Source organism: Lonchura striata, chromosome 4, assembly GCF_050655825.1.
Source record: "Lonchura striata isolate lonStrDom1 chromosome 4, ASM5065582v1, whole genome shotgun sequence".
NCBI lineage: Eukaryota > Metazoa > Chordata > Aves > Passeriformes > Estrildidae > Lonchura > Lonchura striata.
This window is the reverse complement of record NC_140706.1, coordinates 27,178,609-27,200,844: the sequence shown is the minus strand read 5'-3', so window position 1 is coordinate 27,200,844 and position 22,236 is coordinate 27,178,609. Positions and strand designations below refer to the sequence as shown.

Here is a 22,236-nt window from a genome sequence, read left to right as displayed (position 1 = left end):
TCAAACCCAAGAGCTTAAACAACCCAAAGAAGTGTATGCTTGGAACAACAGTAAAGTTCCCATTTCTGCACACCATGACTTTACCCATCTGTAGAAAGGACAGTTTCTTCCCAGTTAAAAGCCTACTAAATCTGTCAATCCCTCTTGAATCTATGCTGTGTATTCAGTATTACCACTGCATCCAGGAAAGGAACTACAATGCAAGGCAACCATGCAGACCTCCTGACAGAGGACATGCACCCCTCTAACATACTGAACTGCCCAACTGCCTGATTCTCTGGAACATTGCAGGTAGAGGAAGCCAACACTTGGCTGAATGTATTAGCTTTCCAAATGAGAATTGGTGATTGCTCTGGTAGTTTAGAAAGCAATTAATCCAATCAATGCCTTCTGTTACATCCTGCACAGGAGTTAGTCCTGCAGTTGGTTTAGGAGCTCCTGTTTCAAGTATGGCAGGAAACCAGTGCAGTCACTTGGACTTCAGAGTCAGTAGTCCAATGTCATAGGCTTCAGCCAAGAGTACCACCAACACAGTAAAGGTTTTTTCCCTGATGCAACTGCAATTAGTGACCTTACTTCCCTTAACAACCTTAGCTTCCTTGCAAAATCACCTAAACAGAAGTGAACTAAAGAAACTATGAAAGACCACATTGCAATGATTCCACTAACCCAATAGATACAAGTTAAGAGCCTATTATCAGTTAATATGGCTTTACAGAAATGTAAGCTGAACTCCTAATTCTAGAAAGTAGTATAGCTGTGCAGACTGCAGTGGGAAAACATAGATTTATTTCAGATAAAAGTAATGTATGAAGACTGCACAGTGTTAGTTTTTAATGAGTATTCTACTCTCTGATTAAATTGGAGTCAACAAAGCACACGTATATTCTCAATCACATACCACCTCCTCGTGACTCATGTTACAGGAACCGAATGTTCTTTCATTTCTAAATCCGCATGTTGTGTTTTATGCAAAACACCAAGAACCAAACATTGTTGCAAAATGTTGAGACTGATTTTCAGCATTACTCATTTGGTGAGGAACTTTCTGAGACCACACAGCATCTCACCCAGCCTCAGTGCTCACATAACACATGTAATTCACATTTCTGATATTCCAGTCAAAATGGTTGGATTGTGAAATTGTAATTAGCTAAACTACAACCCATGTGCTATTTGTTTAGATATATGCTGTGGTTTAGGCAACATTACAGCACAATGTAACTCATGAAATGAGAGAACTGAGAAGTCAAATATAAGAGGCATCTGTGCATTAAGCCCTGGAAAAAATACTGTGCCAGAGTTGGTCTGCATGTAACACCTGAAGCTGAGTGAGGGAAACTAAAATGCCCATATTAGTTAGGCTCTTTCCACTGTAAAACCTAGTGCAATAAAAGCCTGTCTATGTGGCCACAGTCCACATGGACTCATCCTGCAAGAGTGAGGAGATGAGAGGCTATGCAGACCAGACAGAGGGGTCCAGCCTTGGTACTACAGGAAGCTGAGCAGCAGCAGCCTCTGAGAAGTGCTGACCTAAGATCAGTTCTGCCTGTCATGTACCTAGTGAAGCATTTTGATGTGGCAACTAGCATGATCAGCCTCTCCCCACCAGCACTGAGGGCTCCCAAGCCTCCCTGGCTCAGAAATATTAAGGGATGCATTTCACTTGAGGCAGTAAAGAGCCCCTTGCACCAGTACTCAAGGGGACTGAGACAGCTGCTACTGCAATCCCCACTGGCTGCTCCTTTGCCAACTCAGGCCATGCATCTCAGCAGCTGCACTCCTTTCTGGCAGCCAGAACGCCTTCCTCAACCACCAGTGTAGGCACTTCAGGGGATGCTGGAGCAAAGATGGGCTGGCTTTTGCAAACAGATGCCAAGCTGTCACCACACATCTTCCTTGTAAAAGGGATTTTACTGTGCTAAGATTTTATGACTTGCACTGCCTAACTACCACTCCTGCTATCAGACTCCTAATGACTAGATGTTGCTAACTGTTCTGACTTTAACCCCTTAAATATTTAACATTTTATTACATTGCTCAGCATATATACATATTGTCTTCTCTAATAACACATTAAATGTCTTAAACTTCTAATTTCACTAAGTTTATTAATTGCTTTTCAACTTTTACTGATGTTGATTCTGAATATATCAATCTACTTATAAGAGGTCACTCCTATTTTATTTCAATGCTCTGTATAATGGAATTCTGCATTCAATTGCTTTCTATTGCCAGTTTCCCTTCCTTCATTGTTAATGAAGTAAATGTCTACAAAGTACCACTTAATAGGTATTGTCAGTCATCCCAGACAAAAAGAGAGGTTTTTTTCTGCTGGAGCTACATTTTCTCGATTGTAACAAATCTTTTCACAATATCATGGTGATTCCTCATTGTTCACTGCATAGCTCAATGACAAGAAAACAACTGAGCATGTCTTCATGGCATCTATAATACCATGACCAGTTTTCTCTTTGCAGCAGGAGCCCTAACTGCATAGATAATGTTTTGTTGACTATAATTAAGCTGAGATATTATTTTGCACTAAATTCAGTTACTAGTTGGAAGATCCCTCTGCTAATTGCTAGATACCATACCTTGCCACTCTGGAGATTTCTACAGTTTCTTAATTGTAATTGAATACAGTATGCTGCTTGTCAAGCTATAATTTTCTTTCTGACTCCTAATTTTAGATCTGCTTACCTCTATACATTTATTATTAATTACTACACTATTTTAAAAGCAATTTAGTATTGTTTCAGATTAGCATATGCAATTGCTAAATATGTTTAAATCCAAGCCAAGTACTTCTGCACTGGGTTTTTCATGCCTTTTAGGAAATGCTTCAGCATCGTTATTTGTTTACATGAAGACATTCTCCTGATTATGAATCTGTTTTACCTGTTTGGTTATTTTCTGCTGATTACATGCCCAAGCCAGACATGTAAACATCATGAGCTATATCTAAGCAATTTATGAAAAATCCCTGACAACAATGTTAGATGAGGACACACCATTAGATCAGGATCTGACCCACCCACACACGACTCACCTTTGGCAGTCACTCTGCTATGCCAAATAATATGGTATATTGTCATGCAGTTTGTGTGTTTCACAGCTAAATGATTAGCATTTTACAAGCCCGTGAGAACCCCTTTTGTAGGGGCTGTTGTTGTTAAAAACAACCTCTAGAAAGACCAATCTTTTAATCTCTCTTTTTCAAAATGAAATAAATGTTTACAGGAGCTTAGTCAAAATGCCAAAAGAAACTTTTTGAGTTAAGTGCATCAAATCCAATTGCTTCAGCCATGGCTGCAATCTACCCAGGGCCATAGTGCATGAGAGCATGAGCTCTGTGAGACTGCTTAAGTGTCCTCATGGCATCCCAAGCCTGAGCTTGCTATTTACATGACCAGTAGTTGAAGAAAGAAGCAAACAGACTTGATGGTTGTATGGACAAGCCATTCAAAAGAACAAAAGTGTCTATGCTCCCTCTTGCCTTGTCCATTCTGGTCTCTATTCCCTTCCTGGTCTGGTTTCCTACCCATGAGCCACAGGGATTTTCAGCTTTTACTAAGTAGCACATGCCTCAAAAGCAGCAACATGAAGATCTGCGTTGAGAACTGACGCCTGATGATGCCAAGTCTGAGATAGTGGTTTTTTAGTTCTTGTGCCCAGACTATAGGCAACCTGCAATTTCTCACATTCTTTCAGAGAAATTACAACTTCTGGCTCAATATTTTGCTCCATTAATCTTTTAAACACTAGAATTATCCCTCATGACTGTGACCCACGCTCACTCACTGAGATAAAGGACATCTGTGATCACCAGTACCCTTATCTCAGAAACCCAATCTAGGAAACATAGAAGGCACAATGCAAGGGTCAACATTCATAGATGAAGAAAGAAATACCAAGTTCTGAAAGGAGCCCAAGTGACATTTCTAGATCCAAACTATGTCGTTGCTAATAGAGATATTACAAATGTTGATCTTCAATGATAAACAAGAAGAATTCAGAAATTAACAGCAAGGACTTGATGCATTTGTGGAAGTCTTGACAATCCTCTGCATAAAACTATGGCAGAAAAAGGACACATTGCTGCTAAAGCATAGCAGCAACAGAAAAGTGCATTTGTAGGACATTCACTTGCTTTCGATATGGTTCCTCTTGCTGGGCTCAAAGTCTCTCTTGGTTTAATTTTCCTTAAGCTTGGCCTTTAGCAGCAGCCAATATTTGTCAGCTGAGCGCATGAAATGCTCTAAGAGGATGGCTCCGCTAAGAGCAGGGCGTTCTGAAGGTTTCATTGAATTAATTTTGAAGTTTAGCTTTTGTCTTGAAGAATGCTATTTGGAACTGAGGCCAGTGCTCGGTCTTAATAAGCATGTCCCAGAGATGACAACAAACACATTTGTAAAGCTATGCAGATTTCTCTAAAACAATGGTGATTTATACTATTATACAGAAGTATTTAGATGCCAGAAGGCATCTAAATGTGAGTAATTCTCCTGACAAGCTTTCAAACTCTGCATCCAACTCAAACAAATTAAGGACAATTAAAAGCTTAACTTGGTTGCCAAAAATGCAAATTATAATCCCTGTGTATCGTGTTCCACCTCAAATTATAGAAGGTTTATGATACATACTTATTTTTGAGATCATGTTTCCAGGTGCTGCAGGTTTTTTTCTGTATAAACAACCTAGCTGCTCTCTGGTAATCTCTGGAATACATTTGCTAGAATATAAGGTCATGCTGGATAGTAGGTGGATTTGTGTGAGTACTCTGCACTTTTATATCTTGACATTTAGTTTTCCAGCATGTGCTTCACTTCAGAAAGCCTCTCATATGCTGAACCACACTGTGACATCTTGTGCATACATTATGTTGTATAAAATACAATGACTATGATAATGAAATATTTCAGACTGTTCACTTTACTTACTTTTCACATAGACATTAAATGTTACAGAGGAGCTGGCATCAGAGTTGGACACAAAAAATGTGTAAATGCCTCCTTCTGTTCCTTTTAGTCGTGTAAGGTGAAGTTCACTTGTGTAACTGCAAAGAAAAAATTTAAGCATTACTAAGACACACAACTTGCTCTGAACAGGCAATTGCTGCATGGAAAATAAGGAGAGAATTTTCTGCAGACATCATCCTTGCAAACACTCTTATCTTACACTATGATTGCCATTGCACTTCCAACAGCCAGAAGTTTTGCCACTTCTAACACCCAGATGTGTGCCTGGGTGGCAGCTGAGCCTCAGGCTCAGACCATGCATGCATCAAAACCTGCTCCTCTTCACACTGAGGAAGGAACACAGATTCACAACCTAGGCCACATGTTCTAGGTGCTTCGCTGGAGTTTTAGAAGGCAGGGGATCAGGAGAGAACAGCGCCCAGCAGAAACAAAAGCATCAGCTTTTTTCCAGAGCACTGGGTTCTGCTGTGGAAGTGAAGGGAGTTTCTGCACATAACCAACCTTAATTCTCTTTTTTGCTTATTGGACAGGAATGTAGGTGAGTTGTGAGTAAACAGCATGTTGGTTCTCAGATGGTGCGGTTAGCTCGATGCTATTCCAAATGTAGGTCGGCAGACTGTACCAGTTACTGTGGCAAGCCACACGTGCTACATCTTTTATAGTCACAATTTTCTCACCATCTCCACTTTCCTCTTTCCAGAGCAGACTCTAGTGTGCTGTTCCAGAGTGAAATCGACACTACAGCCATGCATATTACCTGTTATTGCCCACGGTCTTGAACTTGACATCATGGTCTGAGGAATTCTGTAATGTTTCATTCATGTACATCCAGACTTCTTCCTTTGGTTTTGGATATGCCTCATATTCAACTGTTAAGTTTCCATTTTGTCCTGCATTTATATCTATTGTGGTATTCATTGTTGCAAACAAACGGACAAATCCTTTAGCTGACAGTTGTAAGAGGAAAAGAAAAACAATTTCAGGGTCATTTAGAATTTTGTGAGTACTCTAACCACACTCAGATGACCTCAAGACCAGTGATCAAACATCCAAGTGTGAAACAGGAGACTTTATCTGCAAAGTAGTACTTAAACCCTCACCTGCCAAAACCAACACTACTAGCTACGGATAGCATGAGGCACAGAACTTAAAGCAGCCTTGAGTACCTTAGCACAAATAATTCCATCTTCTGGTGACAAATGCCTTCTAATGCATTTTTAAAGATGCAAGCATGTGTTTGATTCTACTCAGGTATTTCTATTTTTCAAAAAATTTGACTTGCTAACATTCTGGTGTGAGAGAAATGTTATGAAACAAGCAAACTAAAATAACTTATTACAGTATACTAGAGTATTAAAGGTTTCTTTGTCAAGTATAATTAAGAACATTATAAATGAAGCTATTAAAAGCTTCAGTAATTAGAGAAAAATGTGCTAAGTCCACAGGCCTGGATACCAATCATCTTAAACTAAGGCATTTCTGTACATCTGCTGCTGGGTCTTAATCTTCCATTTGGCAGATATCATTTATCACTACACAGTTCCGTTCCAAAATATCAAGTCTAACAACATCCTTGCTGTAGTGGTTTTAATTTCATTAATAAACTCATCACATTGAGGATTCACTTTGAAAAGACAAGTTTTTCAGTCCTATTACAGAAATTCATATGGGAATCATCAGTTTGACAGGCAGATTGCAATTACAAGGAAACACATTTACTGAGAGCTTGAATTTAGACCTAAAGTCAATCTCAGATCCCTGCTTCTTCCCACTTTCTAGTAATCAAACTGCTGTGGCCAGCTGGGCACCCGAGCTCGGGAAAACCAGAGCCAGTAGGGCTTGGTGAAAGCATATGGATCTGCCAGAGTGCTTGACAGATGTTTGAAGAAGAAAGGATGAAGTAAATTCACAGCAGGCAGGTATGCTCTAAAATGGTCTCCACCATCAGAAAAGAAGAAAATATTTCAAATCTGGCAACTGAAGGTTTGCAGTTCCTTTGCAGTGATTTTTTCAGTTCTCTGTATTAACACAGGATTACCTATGCCAGCTTTTTTCTAAATCAGACCCAACTCCCTTCAAATAAAATTTTATTATAATGATATCAGTGCCTGTAATGAAGTTCTAGCACCTTCTAGACTTAAAAAATTACCTGTTAGAAAAAGCAATTAGGAATTTTACAAAAAATACACATTATTTCTTGTAAAACTTTTGGCTAATGTCAAAGCCACAGTGATTTAGCATCTATTGCGATCCCAGATTTCTCTCTATGTACACACCATACACCACTTCCCAGGACCTTGGGAGCTGGCACACTTCAGGTAAATATAGTCAGTTTGACAATAAATGGTGAAAGGTATCCAGAAGTTGGAGATTATTTAAGTTAAATTTGAGAGGGTGGAGAGAGAAAACTATCTCAGAAAGGAAAGATTCCACCTTTTCTCTGACATTTTTATTAAATACAAACTTTGTATATTACTGAACAAAAATTTTATTTCCTACTTTTTATAATGCCATGCTTTATTTTAAACCCCAGACTTTCCAAAGTCAATCCTTTTTAAAGCTACATTTGCATATGTAGTAGTACTAAGAATTTCTGTAGTGAAGAACTTCCCTCCTCTTATAATAAAAGCTTTCATACTGATCCCCTTGGGGAGAAGATTTTCTTTCATACTTCACACTGTTTCACTCTTTTACATATGAATGCAGTCTCTCCTGTGAAAAAAGGAGGAAAACATCCCTTTCATTGTGAGCCCTACCCCCTCAATTGGCACAGCAAGGTTAAGGGCATGCAAACTTCTGCCTGTTTGCTGAAGATCTGACCCACACAGGTCAAACACTTCTGTTTTCTTTACGTTACTAGGGAAAGCAAAACAAGCAGTGTGGCTGGAGTGCATGTCTGTGCAACAGAAAAACGGATTTGAAAAGGAAAAAAAAGAATCCAGGGCAACACTTCCCTTAGTTACTACACCCTTGAATGGAACTGAAACAGTTGTAGCAACTACACAGACCAGAATGATCTTATTATCTATATCAATATGTCCTTAATTGTACTCAATTTATCAAATGAGCAGGTTTCAGCAGCTTGAAAATTCAAAAGGCACTGTGTGTCACCCAAGTTAATATATAGCAGACTCTAAGCACATCTGTTATTGAACAAGAGGAGGAAAGGAGTTTGCTCACTGTTTAGGGACACAATCCAAAACATGTAGCAGTGATGGATAGTGGGTTTAACAAGAGGATGACCTCCGGAAAAAATTCTTGCTGTCTTTGTGCACCACAATGTTGCTCACAGCATTATTTTATATAGAGGTATAAATACAGATTCTACATAAAAAACATTGACATGTCAGTGAGATTCCCCATCTTGGAAGGCAGGTACTGAAGATGTGCTTTGCACTTTTGCTGCCAAATTACTTGGGCATAGGGACAGTATCAGGAGCAGGTAAATTAGTTGCTTTGTTAAAACTGGTTTAAATTTTAGATTAAACCAGGAAGGATGAGACAAGTCAGAGGGTCACAAACACTGCCAAGATGGTTGTTCTAGTATCACTTTCCAATAACAAGTGAAGGGTTATAGAAATTAAAGCAGTCATACACACCACAACTTCCTGAGCCATCCCATATTGCACCAGTCAGCAATAACCTTTACAGAAAACCAACTTAACTCACTGAGGTTTGGGAAAAGGAGAGAGAAGGAAGGGAAGACTCCCCAGTGTTCCCACTTTTCATCTCCTGCTCTTAGAAATGTTAAGATTTCTATAAGAAGTATTTACCTAGAGCTTTCAAGGTTACTGTGGCATTGGTTTTTCCAAAAGGGTTTTCTGCTTGGCATGTGAATTCTCCAGAATCATTAACTCCCACTGAACGGATGTTCAATGTTAATTTCCTTTCGTATCCATAATCACCCAAATTTCTGCTTTTGCTTGTAACAATCTGTCGGTAAAAAACAATTAACATCTAAAACACTGTGTGTGCATCATCTTTCCTAGATAAATTAAAAATAGAAGTAATTATAACTTTGCTATATTAATATTCATAACTTTAAACCGGAATAGTAAGCCAGCATAACAAACCTGTCACTAGAATCTCTCCATGCAAAACAAGTGTGTGATCAGCTGCCTTTGGGAGATAATGTCCTCTCTTAAGTCCTGTCTCCTTCCCTTCTTTTTTTTTTTTTCCTTTTCTCCTCAAGCTCCCTTCTAAGGCAAGAAGGTGGAGGGACATGGGGTGGAGTGAATTTGGGGCTATGCTCACCTGCCCCAAGAAAGCCAAATGGAGGAGAGCAACCCAAGACAAAAAGAACTAGACCTCTAGCTTCTTCCAATGTTTCCATTACCTGATGACAATGCTGTCGTGCCCAAGGTCAGACCCAGGTCATTCTGGCTGGATTTCCAATACTAAGATGAGTATTGGTGAGAGGATGAGTAAACAGCTGAAAGTTTTATGTGCACAAACAGCACTTCTAACTGTAGAGCTTGATACAAAATGATCACTGGGTCCTGACTTTCCTAACGCTCAGGAGCTGAAGCTCTAGTATGAAGTCATTGCATCTCAGAAGTGTGGTACACCCCTCAAATGGTGCCTGAAGTTCAGGAACTCTCTAATGGCTGCAATGCTTCCTGGTGAATGACAAGAGAGAATTTAAGGTCCTGGGGTTTCATTTTAGCTGTGTTGCTCTATGTTCCAAGGCCACAGCATCTCCTGATTGCAGGCATGCTGCAGAGAGCCCTACTGGCAGCAGGCTATACACAGCATCTTCCCTCTGGTACCCACTCTGATTCTTAGTCCACAGCAATACAAATTTATTAATCCTGAAGGAAAATGTAAACTTCATTCTCTTAAATATGTCATGATTCTATGCATATGCACAGAAAAAAGTAAATGCTTTGAGATGCTGACTTTAGTCTCTGTGGGAACATTCAGTATTGTTGGAAAGACTGATAAAATTTACACTGATTAAACCAATTGCAGACCTGGACTTGTTATGATTTTCTAATTGAATTGTTGTGATTCTTTGATGTTCTAAGAGCTTCTAGTAAAATTAAAGCTTCTCAATTCAATTTTGATTCCTCCTGACTTATAATAACCACAAGAGAAGTATATTCATTATAGATGTGCTTATAATAGCCAGTCTCCTAATTTTCCAAAGTGGTGAAAACTTCAGTCATACATGGAAAAAGCATTTTGGCTTTTTTTCTCTCATCTATTCAGGACAAAATGCAATTCTGAATCTACCTGAAGATTAAATTTATTCATTCTTTTTCAATACAAAATTTAATTTGATAGTATTTAAAAGACATCAGCTCATACTATTTAATAGAAAGTTCAGAAAAGTCAAACTTATTGGGAAACTACTTTCCTTGTGGCTTTTACATGTTAAATGAAAAGTTATAAAGCACAAAAAATGAATGGAAGGCCTCAATTTCATCAATCTGTAACACAGGAAAGGGAAGGGAATGAGAGAAGAAATTAAATTCTCAGATGAAGGTCCTGCACACAAACAAAAGAAGATCTGCATGTCCCAAGCCACCTTAATGTCATTTGGACCTTCTCAACATTCAGAGCTGTGGGGTGAGATTTCTGGAGCAGTGAGCACTTAGCAAGAACAGTTTTGCCAGAGCTGGTGGATTAGCTAAGCACAGCATGCCCAGCCCCAGGGAACAGGACTCCCGTTTGTTATGTGCCTGAGGAGATGTGATTTATCCAAATATCACAGGAGTCTTCCATATACATGGGCTGAGAATTATGTATTCTGGTCACTAACATTAGCAGTAAAAGATCAGTCAATTAGCATGGGAAAATATATGGTAGGAGTTACTAAAAAGTCTTCACAAGGGCTTTTAATTAATTTAAATTTCAAGATATACCCAGAAGATCAAGAAGCGTTCTCAAGAACAACCCAATGCCTGCTGCTCATTTCAAAGGCACAGCTGGCAGCACACTGGCTTACCAGGGAAGGGGAACTCTCTGCCCCTTTTCTGCAGAATAGTTGCACTGCCAGTATCAAACTCCTGGAGCACTGAGCCTCTCAATAATTTGATTTGGTGATGCCAGTCAGTAACTTCATCTATCTCTGGCAGACAGAAGCCAGTTCACTGGTTCATTTTTCAGAGCTTTTTCAGTTAGTGAGGCACACCATGTAATTTAAATGAATTAATCATTCCTATGAATGCCTACTACTATTCCTGTCACACACAACCCCTTGCTAATTAGCAGGTATTTTACTGTTAATGATAACAACTAGAATATGTAATTTGCAGTCCATGTGTTGATATTTGCAGCTCCCATTGATTGCAATGTGATGTGTAGGCACTCCACGCTTCCGTATTTAGGAAGCCCAACAGAGGTCACCTAAACTTCACATTGAAGAGCCTAACTTTAATTTATTTTTGGGAAGAGAAATCCATGCAGATGTTTGTCCTCCCAGCCATCCTCAAGGGCACAGGACAGCTGTTACCCTCTCACCAGTCTGTGGGATACTGAATCTTTGTAAATGCAACAAATCCAAATCAACACAGCATCAGGTAGCCAAGCCAAGCATGTGAATGTCTACAGAGAGTCTGTGTACTGTGCTGAGTCACACATGATACATGAATTAAAGGAACTTACCCCACTTTTGTGAGAAATCCAACTAGCTTGTACACTGCTATCCACATCTGTGATTATGCATGTAACTTCAAATTCTTCCCCTTCTTTGAGAAGCTCATAGCTTTTTGATAAGGTGATGACAGGAAGAGTTTTGTGAACTGGAAAACAATTTGGAAGTTTATTACTTTTCATTAGTCTCAGCTCTTCCGGGGGGGATACAAATCAACAGTCATTAATTAACTTTCCAATAAAATAAAGGCTCTGAGATGTATTAAAATTTTTTAACATATTACACGGTTGTTCCTTTACAACAAGCACATTTTTACTTCATCCTTGCTTCAAATTACACTTAGAAGTTAGATAATACTTGTTAGAGCATAGCAACTTCCATGAAGAAACCTGAATGATGTTGAACCATCAATGAGACAATTAATTTTGTGACAGTGATTAAAAAGCAGCACTCTGGAACTGAAAATACATTGAGGATCAGTCACTGAAGAACAGCAGGCCAGCACTAACTCTGGATTTTAATTACAAAACATTGCAGCCAACAGAAAGTACTGTCAGACAGGTCCCTGAAAAGCTCCTGATGGACAACCTAAGAAGGACTTCTGCACACCTGTGTCTGAAAGCACCACAACCTCTGATAACAGTGGTGGCTCACAGTTTGTCACCCAAGAAGCAGGTGGTGACATGCAGACATGGGGCAGCTGTACCCTGTTCTGCTTCAGGATGTCTTCTGTCAACAGCCAGGTGAATCTGAGGACTATGTGTCTCCTGCCTGTGTAAAGCTCTTCAGTTCTTCCTCTGTTCCCTTCATGGTTTGTTTTTCTATTTTCTTCATCCTTTCTTCAATTTTTCCTCTTTTATTACACTCCAGTTAACTTCACTCTAGGGATTTTACATAGGAAGACAAACTGTGAATGTAGCATGTATCAGACAAGGTCTTCCAGACTCTCTTTCTGCCTCTGACAAAACTTTTGTAGTTATCTTAGGTAAATTGTACAAAACTTAGGAGAAGCCCATGCCTCTCAGCCATTTGTACTTTAACAATAATGTTTTCCTCATGTTGCTGTAAGAAGCAACAGAAGAGAACAAAGAAACATGTTTGCTCTCTTCAGATATAAAGGCTCACACAAAATCCCCCTCAGCACTCAGCAGTACCCAAGTGACAGGAGGATGTCAGTGCAGAAGGCAATTCTGTGTTCTCATCTGCCAGAAATGTCTCTGGACATCCAAAAAAAAGCCCCAAGTCCATAAAGCCCCTCATTGTTTGGAGAAGGGCTGTCCATAAACACTCCCTGTGCTATCATAGCTATTGTGCATCTGAGTACTCCTGCAGAACTCCCTGTTTCCCAGATGCCTCTTCAAGTTTTCTGTATCAGAAGCTCACATCTGAAGGTCTGAGTGCCATGGTTATAAATACAAAAACATTACCAACCAAAGCATCTCCAACGCATTTAAATGTTGAGCCAAGGTGAAAGTAGTTTTCCTTGATAAACTCAGTAAAGACCAAATACTACAGCACAGTAATTACAATACTGAGGATAACAATGCTGAATTTCCAAATCATCAGAAAAAAAAAAGAAAAAGTTATTACAGACAGCAAACTCCACACTTGTGATGGTCCTCACTCCTCAACCTCTTGTTCCACCTCCAAATAGAACAGGCAGGTCACACAGGCCCTGCCATGGAGCAGACACCAGCATGTGTGTGCCCGCAGCACGCCACAGGGCAGCCCTCCTTCACCAGCACAAGGGACGTGCTGCTGCGGGCTGGCCTCACTCCCAGGCCCTGGCACGGTGCAGGCAGCGGGATGAGCACACCAGCCTGCTGGCCCGAGCTCTGCTCCCCCTCTTTCGGCAGCAGCCTCAGCTGCAGCAGAGGTGGCTTCATTCCAAGTGTCCAGAGCTACATGGAGAACAAACTCATTTACTCGCCCCTGAGGAAATGCCAAACCAGACTGGCTGGCTGAACTGTTCCCTTCACTTCTCTCCTGGGACCCAGCCCAGTAATGACACATGGGGTAAGTGTAGGCTCCAAACTGCCCAGACAAAACTGGCCTGTGAAGTCCAGAGATATCTGGCTTCTCTCCTACCCAAACCCACATAAGCACCCAACCTAGGGCATAGGTGTGGGAAGGTCAAGTGTGGGGTAGCATCAACAGGTTTGCCAAGCATAGTGCTGCATGTAGCAGCTCAGCCACAATGCACTCCTCATCATCATCTATGCATACAGCTGCTGTTGTGACCATCTTCACTCAGCATCATGAAGACAAAGAGACCTTCTCCTTCCATAAGCTCTGCATGTCCACCAAATCCCTCTTCTTCAATGCCATCCATCAGTTCCTGCTACTGTCACTTGTGGGCAACAGACACAGGAGTCAGGCACCGAAATAATTTTGCCTCTGCAAACTTGTACAGACCTCAGGGTGCTGGTTTGCCCTCAGAATTAAACAGCATAATCAATGTTTCTTATAATGATGAAAAAAAAACGCCTGGAAATCACCAGGAATATAAAATAAAGCTCATCATAGCCAAACCTTCTGGGCACAGCCACAAGCTAAGGGCAAGGGGATCAATCTGTGCCCAGACACAACTTGCCCAAAGTAAGTTTTCTGAGCTCACCACTTTGCTTTGGACAGCAGTGGGGTTTCATAGCCCTTCTCTACACCTCCTGGGAACCAGGTTCTCTAAAAGAAGGCAAAAATCCTTTGTTACCTGGTCTCACATTCAAGAAAATCTTCTCTGATATCTTCTCAACTCCATTATGCTTTGCCAAGCACTGGTAGCAGCCCTTGAATGACCTCTGTACGTTCTTTATAATAATGCCTTTCTGGGGATTGGGAATGAACGTCATATTTCTGGGGAGACGTCTGCCATCACATTTTTTCAGTGTGAAATTTGTAACATTTGGATCTGTTAGTGGACACACTAGCAGGATGTCACTGTCTTCTTTTCCATATATCAGAGAATCAACAAGGAAGAGAACATTTGGATCTGTGAAGAAACACAAAGATCTGTCAGACAAGCTGGCATGGGAACTTCTGATTACCCTAACTCTACGATTGGGCACTTCTCAAAGGAAGTTTTACTTTCAGCCAGTAAAACAGTATTGCCTAATTCATGTTTACCAAGGGACATAAAATTTTCTCCTAAAAGAGCAGCATGACAGGAGACATGCAGTAGCATTCAATACCAGATACACTAAAGAATCATGTGCACTAAAAATAATCTTACTACTTTTTTATTTGGAGATGGAGGGCATTTTTTGCCTTCTTTAGGTCCAAAATATCCCCACAACAGTAAACAGATTTTCACACACCACTAGAAGTAATTTGCTTTTAGCTAGTAGCAGGGCAGTAAGGTTTCATGCCCACGGGAGGATTTGAAAGAAATTTATGAGCAAATGGAAGTTGAAAAGCACCTAAATTATGGTTTTCACTTCTGTAAAATACATAATCTAAATGAACACACATTGCTACCAGAGGAAGCAGCAAACAACTTCTCTCTTTCTCTTTGCTCCCTGAACGCAGAGATTATTTTTAGCCTGCTTAGAAGAAAAACTGGACATACAAACAGCACATCTGATTGAAAAATAATCATGTAATCTTTCACAAGGTAATTTTCCTATAGCATTTCATCTCAGTCAACCACAGCACACAAACATATAGTACTTTAAACACTTCTACAACCAAAGTTGAATCCCATGATATGTCATGACCTTGAAATGCTAAGAAGCTGGCAAACACAAACATAAAGGAATGTGTAATGACAAACACTCTGTAAAAGTTTATTTGAGATTCTATCTGCCCTCTCTACAGAGTAGAATTGAATTAGAAAAACAAAAACAGAGAGAAAAGTTTTCTTTCTTTTTTGCAAACATGCTTACAACTTGAATGATTAGAGATCAACAAGCCATGACTTACCAAGGAAGACACAGAAAATTTGTTTAAGATGATGGACAATGTGCATTTGGTTTAAGACAAGAAGTGCCAGGCTGAAAATGAAGCCTGGAATGTTTATGTAAGCAATTCACTACATCAGGGGTTACTCATCACTGAATAGAGAAGTTACTGGCTGGTTTCTAGCCTAGCATGAGGATGTAGCTTTAGCTGAATTTGATATTACCACCCCAGAAGCCCCCACAAACTACAGGTTTTGAGGCATCAGTCTAGAATCAGAGGATGCAGACTACTAATAAATGAAAAAAAAATGAAATAATTTCTGATCAGAACCAAAATGTGACATTTTACACACAGAGATCTTAAAAGAAATGCTATGACTAGCTGTCACTTCTGAGCGGGAAGAGGATGGATTAAAAGTGTTCATCTAAATGTCCCTGCTAACAGACACAACTGATTGCTACTCAGTCCCCCTTTCTCCAGTATGGACAGAACCAAGATATCTTCATTAGGCAGAAAGCATGGCTTCCTGCAGCAACAACAACAAAAAATAAATTTTTGAAAATAGCAGGAACAAAGACCTGTTTCAATAACAGCTAACACTGCAGGCAAAGCCTTGACAGGCGCAAGAAGGATTGCTGAGGTGCTCCCCTTGCATCTTCAATCCCCATCTGGAAGGGAACAGCACAGTGAGAAGATATGAAAGGACTTCCTGTAGAGAATCCAGACACAAACAAGGCTGCTCATGGTCATGTTCTTCCTTTCATGGCCATCTTGGGTTGCCATGCCATCTTGTCCACCCCATGGACATCTTGGGTTGCACTTGCCTTCTGGGCACACTGCAGGTCTCCAACACAAGATATGATAGTGCTTATCAGTGCTTCTGTCTGAAAAGACTTGAGATCAAAATCAAGAGATTTTTCTCTTTTGTGCAGGAGTCTGAACTAGGCTTGCTTGGATCAGGAAAAAAATATGCTTTTATAGCTACAACACAGGTATTTTCTGCCAAAAGAGAAAGGTGAAGCTGGTACACATCCAGAGTGTCATTCTTCATTTCAACACTGTGTCATTCTTGGTCACAGAAACAGAAGAAATTTGGATTTAGTATGTTCAGAAGAACATAAGATATCAACAGATGCCACCATTTTTAGTATCACTATGTAGAATTGAGGTTCTTGGTCCTGTCCTCTCTTCACTCCCAACTTTACAAGGTGCTTGTGGCAACCCCACAAGCAGCAGAGCATATGGCAGCATCTTATAGGTGATATAAGATGTCACTAAACCACACCACCTAATGCAAAATGATGGTCAACTTCACAAACATTCTTATTTCACTGCCAGGAACTTGTTAAAAGTTAAGGTTGCGTGTTTTTCACACAACTGAGAAAAAAGATAATAACATGTTGCATAAGGGCCACACAACTTCACTGATGCTTTGGTAAGCATGCTCAAGAGAGCTGCCTGCAATCCTAAGCTGAAGAAGTCACTCATGCAATGGATGGCAAAAACATCACTATGATCATAGCAGTCTGAGATAATTACCATAACCTGCACAAAAAATATCAGGGGAGGTAAAGTGAAGATTGTTTACCACATATAGGTAACATAGAAATTAGATTTCCTTTAGTCACAGTTTCAGAGAAAAACAAAGTCAAGAAAACTTATCCACGGTAGCTGTATGGCTATTTGGAAAGCTCAGGAGCAGTTAAAGGAGCACTCTTTAAATTTTGTGGCCACTATGCCAGATATCTTCCCTCAAGAAAATAATCTTCACTGTGCTGTGCTGGTATCTCCCTGTCTTGGAGAACAACCTTGCAGTAATTCCTAAAGGATTAGCAGGGTTCAGAGGCGGGTCTTTGAGACAACCACTGTTGGTCAAGGAATGCTGTCTTCAAGAAAGTAGATGCCATAGGACGTTTTTCCATCAACAGGTTAGGAAGACCACCAAAGCTATGTGAAGGAGAAGCAAAATAACCATTTTCCTGGGAAAGTGCCAGGCATGGTAAACTGTGAGTTCAGCAGCAGCTGATGTAGACATAGATCAGCAGAGAAGAAATCTGAAGAAAACACTGCACAAAGTAATAATGGATTGAGAAATGTGTCAGACCATAAGCACTTTTTTTCCTGTCTGAGACATTTCTGATCAGTCACAAGGTAGATCAGAACCTGAAGGCAGAAGAATCATTGCTGTTTGCTGGCTTAGACCTGGGAGCAGACTCTCAAAAGACCAAATCCTTTAGGCTGACTGCCTTGGTAAATTAAAAGCTTGGGACCAAACTTTACATGATTTCATACTGATGGACGGCACAGAATTAAAAAGACATTTCTACATATTTCTTGCTTCTTCACTGTATAACTGACTCATAGAACAGAATCAGGTCACTTAGGTAGTGTCTAGAATGGGAGCTTGGATAAACTTTACCACAAAATTAAAGGGGATGTAAAGAGGAACTCATCCAGAACTTTGCGCTGCTGACAAAGGCCATTGCAAGCAAATCAAAGAATGAGGTTTCTTCCTACTGGACAGGGAGGAAGATTTCTTCTACCAGTGATCTCCCGCTGTACTTTAAATTCAGTCCATCCTCCAACATTATTGTCCTATTATTTCAGGAGTGGAGATGGAAGGGGGAGAGAGCGGAAGGGGAGGGGTGGGAAGCAAAAATAATACCTTCATTGATATTTACCTTTAACAAAAACATAATAGGAGGAGACAATACTCCCATTGCTTCTGCATGTGTATCTGCCTACATCTCTGACTGTTGCATTTTTGGTGTACCACTCTTTCTCACTGGAACTCCTTGCTTTTGCCGATGGGTCCGAGTTCTGGAAATTCCAAGTCACGTGTCTCTCCTCGTTGCATGTCAGCCTTAATTCTTCCCCTTTATTCACAACCCGTAAAGACTCTACAGTGGACAGTGCACCACCTGGGGAAAAAAAAAAAGCACAAAACAGAATGTCTGTCAATACAACACTCTCTTTTTTTCTGCAGCAAAATTATTATTTATAGCTGTATATGTGCAACTAATATTTAGGGATTTATTTCTTAAAAATACTAAGTTGCAACAGCACTGTGCAATTCTACAGATGCCTTTTGGCTTGTAAGACTTTGGCACACAGAAAAAATAACCAGTGCAGGTGGAAACTGACCTCTAAAAAACCTTTGGAAACTAAAGTTTCAGATGCACCACTTTCTGCAGTGTTTTGGCTTTTGAATGGGAACAGACCCAAGCTATTTAAAAATTAAATTCAAGAACATATGAGTCTGATCCTACATGGCAGCACTTTTAATCATTCTTTGTCATTTACTCGTATGTTGCCAAGAACTAAAGTTTCCTTGCTCAACAGTTATCTTTTTATAACTGCTCTCTCATGTATTTAGATGCTCCACTCATGCTCTCGAATTAGAAGTGTCCATTAATGAAGGCATCAGTACATGATTTCCATACTTGTTTGTTTCTTTACGTGAAGTGCCAATTCAACATTTCTTACATAAAAAACCCATGGTTCCACTGAGGCACCAATGTCCCAGTCACCGAAGCTGCTCTAATTGACTATTTAGCTTTTTTTTTCACTGAACACGCCCTAACACAATGTTTCAAATATTCTCACAAAATAAACCTTTGTAAAATTAGCAGCACCAGTTCAGAGTTCCCAGCCACTTCCCAACTGTCTATACAGAGAAAGGAGCACAATTAGGCCTCCTTTGCTCTACTTTTAGGGCAAGATAATCAAGGGGTTGCTGAGTTAGCATACCCATGATCTGAAAGTCTTAGTGAGCCTACAAAAATGGAGTTCATAGTCAAAAATCCAGAGAAATTCTCACTGTTTCGGACCTACTTGAATATCAGAAGAACATATGGAAGTATTGAGGTAATCTTGCAGTAACAAACCCTTCCCCTTTCAGAGCAGCTCTTCAGTGTTACGAGTAATCCTTAGCTTACAATAACTGTGCTATTTGCTCATGTCACACAGTTGTACAAGACTGTACAACATCCACGTGTAGTAGCAGAGTCATGCCAGTGAAAATGCTACTTGCATACAAAAACACAGTCTGCAGCTCCATTCAGAGGCTGAATTTCCCTACCCACACAGATAACAACAGACGTTCAGGAAAAACAATCGGATGATTACTTGGGATGAGGTTATACACTCCAGACTTAATTCACTCATCTCACAGCTTTAGTTGTTCTTAAGGTATATACGGGATTAAGACCAGGTCAGGTAACTGCTCCTCTTCCTGACAAATCTGCCACAGAGTAGGAAGCAAAGGATGGCCAGACCACCTGCAGAGACTAATTACTTTGTTTGTAGTCTGAAAGGAGCCCTCCTTAGAATTAAAATTTATCAGTGTTAAACTCAACTGGCATTCATTCTTCCAGTGTCACCAAGCAATTTTCCACATGAGGTCCACTAATCTTGCATATATGCTTCCATGACTGAATGCATAAACAAACATCCTAGAAATAAAATTGCTAGAAAAAAGCAGAAAAAAGCAAATTTAATTTCAGATTTGCTACCTCAAAGTGCAAGTGTGTGTCTGAGCTGTGGTACAGTAGCTCAAACAAGAAGAGTCAAAGTCCAAGATCCCAGAAGAAAAGTCCCAGCCAGCAGTGGAATGGTAAACAGGAAAGCTGGAAAAATCCTTTGCCCTGAGGCAAAGAGGTGCCTGTCAGCAGGCTTAGGCAAGAAGACCTCTAATTTTCAAACCCCTCAGATCAGAGCCAGGAACTTCTGGCATGTGACAAGAGAGAGGGCAAAGACCTCTGAGAAGGGCTCCTGAACAACCATGCAGGTTCTTCATGGGGACCTCTTTGAAAGACTACCCTGCTCACTCCCCACAGACCACAGGGCAGTTCAAGTGACAAATCGCATGGGCTGCATGGAACAGCAGAAGTGTGGTGTGGTGTAGCTATCCTGGCACCAGCTTAACAGACGAGTCAGGGAGGACTGAGAAAGCAGAAGATGTGGGAAACCTTCACTGTCATCACTCCATGCCTGCAGCCAGCACGGTCTCAGCTTGGGCCCTGCTAGGGAGGTGCTGGGCTGGGATGGCCCCCACTGCCCACAGCACAGTCCTGGGCAGGTCACACAGGCCCTGCCATGGAGCAGACACCAGCATGTGTGTGCCCGCAGCACGCCACAGGGCAGCCCTCCTTCACCAGCACAAGGGACGTGCTGCTGCGGGCTGGCCTCACTCCCAGGCCCTGGCACGGTGCAGGCAGCGGGATGAGCACACCAGCCTGCTGGCCCGAGCTCTGCTCCCCCTCTTTCGGCAGCAGCCTCAGCTGCAGCAGAGGTGGCTTCATTCCAAGTGTCCAGAGCTACATGGAGAACAAACTCATTTACTCGCCCCTGAGGAAATGCCAAACCAGACTGGCTGGCTGAACTGTTCCCTCCACTTCTCTCCTGGGACCCAGCCCAGTAATGACACATGGGGTAAGTGTAGGCTCCAAACTGCCCAGACAAAACTGGCCTGTGAAGTCCAGAGATATCTGGCTTCTCTCCTACCCAAACCCACATAAGCACCTAACCTAGGGCATAGGTGTGGGAAGGTCAAGTGTAGGGTAGCATCAACAGGTTTGCAGAGGAAAAAAAGCACCCATTAGAGGTAGCAGTGTAAAGATTAATGTCGAAAGTGACCTGCTACCTGTGGATGTCAAACCATACATATCACTGTGTTGTGTGTAAATGCTGACAGGTTCTGCAGTAACAAACCCTCCCCCTTATGAAGGCCAGCTCCTCTATTGTCCTACAAATACTCACTGCCATGTCCCTCTGCTGCACAGCACAGCTTTGCACACCTAGACTGGACATATAACAGCCATGCCTGAGCCAGGGGGAACATTTCTCAAAACCCAACACCACTTGCATACAAAAACACAGTCTGCAGCTCCATTCAGAGGCTGAATTTCCCTACCCACACAGATAACAACAGACGTTCAGGAAAAACAATCGGATGATTACTTGGGATGAGGTTATACACTCCAGACTTAATTCACTCATCTCACAGCTTTAGTTGTTCTTAAGGTATATACGGGATTAAGACCAGGTCAGGTAACTGCTCCTCTTCCTGACAAATCTGCCACAGAGTAGGAAGCAAAGGATGGCCAGACCACCTGCAGAGACTAATTACTTTTTGGTCTCTTGTTCTCTCCCCATCTCCCTCCGATCAAGATTTACCAGCGCTAAACCCATCAGACAAGTCCACTAGTGAATGTTTTTCCAGCACTACCAGAATTTTTCCATGAGTTCCACTAATCCCCTACATAAACTCACATGACTGAACAGATAAAAAAGTATCCCACAAAAAATAATTCCCAGAAAGATTAGAAACGCATCATTTCATATTCTTATGGATTGTTTATGACTCTTATCTACTCTTTCCCCTAGTCCTCATCCTATCCATTCTGGTTAGGAGTTCAAGTTTTTGTGACACTTTCTGTACAACTATCTAGGGAGTTATTCGTAAGTTTTTAAAAATAGTAAACAACACAGCAGAGCCTGACCTGTCCAGAGGCACAAGAAATACATTATGTAGCAGAGCCAGAAAAAAAAAAGAGGAAACTAGCGCAATATGGTAAAGTATCACTCATATTTCGAGATTATTTTGCTGGTTCCTTTTGCGCAGTCCATGAATTCTCAGCAAAACAACTTACAAATTCAATAATACCATGTGCAAAGGATTGCCAGAGTGTAAAGAGTAATGTCTCTTCAAAAAAACTATGGCAGTTTAGGGACAACCAGTTGTAAACACAATGACTA

At 40.9% G+C, this 22,236-nt stretch overlaps 1 protein-coding gene across 1 annotated transcript in view; it reads right to left on the bottom strand.

The window, feature by feature from the left end:
- KIT (KIT proto-oncogene, receptor tyrosine kinase) overlaps positions 1-22,236 on the bottom strand; it is a 55,272-nt gene that overhangs the window by 18,791 nt on the left and 14,245 nt on the right. The window contains exons 2-7 of the mRNA XM_021530034.2: positions 18,159-18,398; positions 14,291-14,569; positions 11,592-11,728; positions 8,756-8,915; positions 5,740-5,929; positions 4,944-5,059 (exon numbers count right to left, since the gene is read on the bottom strand). Coding sequence (XP_021385709.2) covers positions 4,944-5,059; positions 5,740-5,929; positions 8,756-8,915; positions 11,592-11,728; positions 14,291-14,569; positions 18,159-18,398 — 1,122 coding nt within the window. The remainder of the gene's footprint in view (positions 1-4,943; positions 5,060-5,739; positions 5,930-8,755; positions 8,916-11,591; positions 11,729-14,290; positions 14,570-18,158; positions 18,399-22,236) is intronic.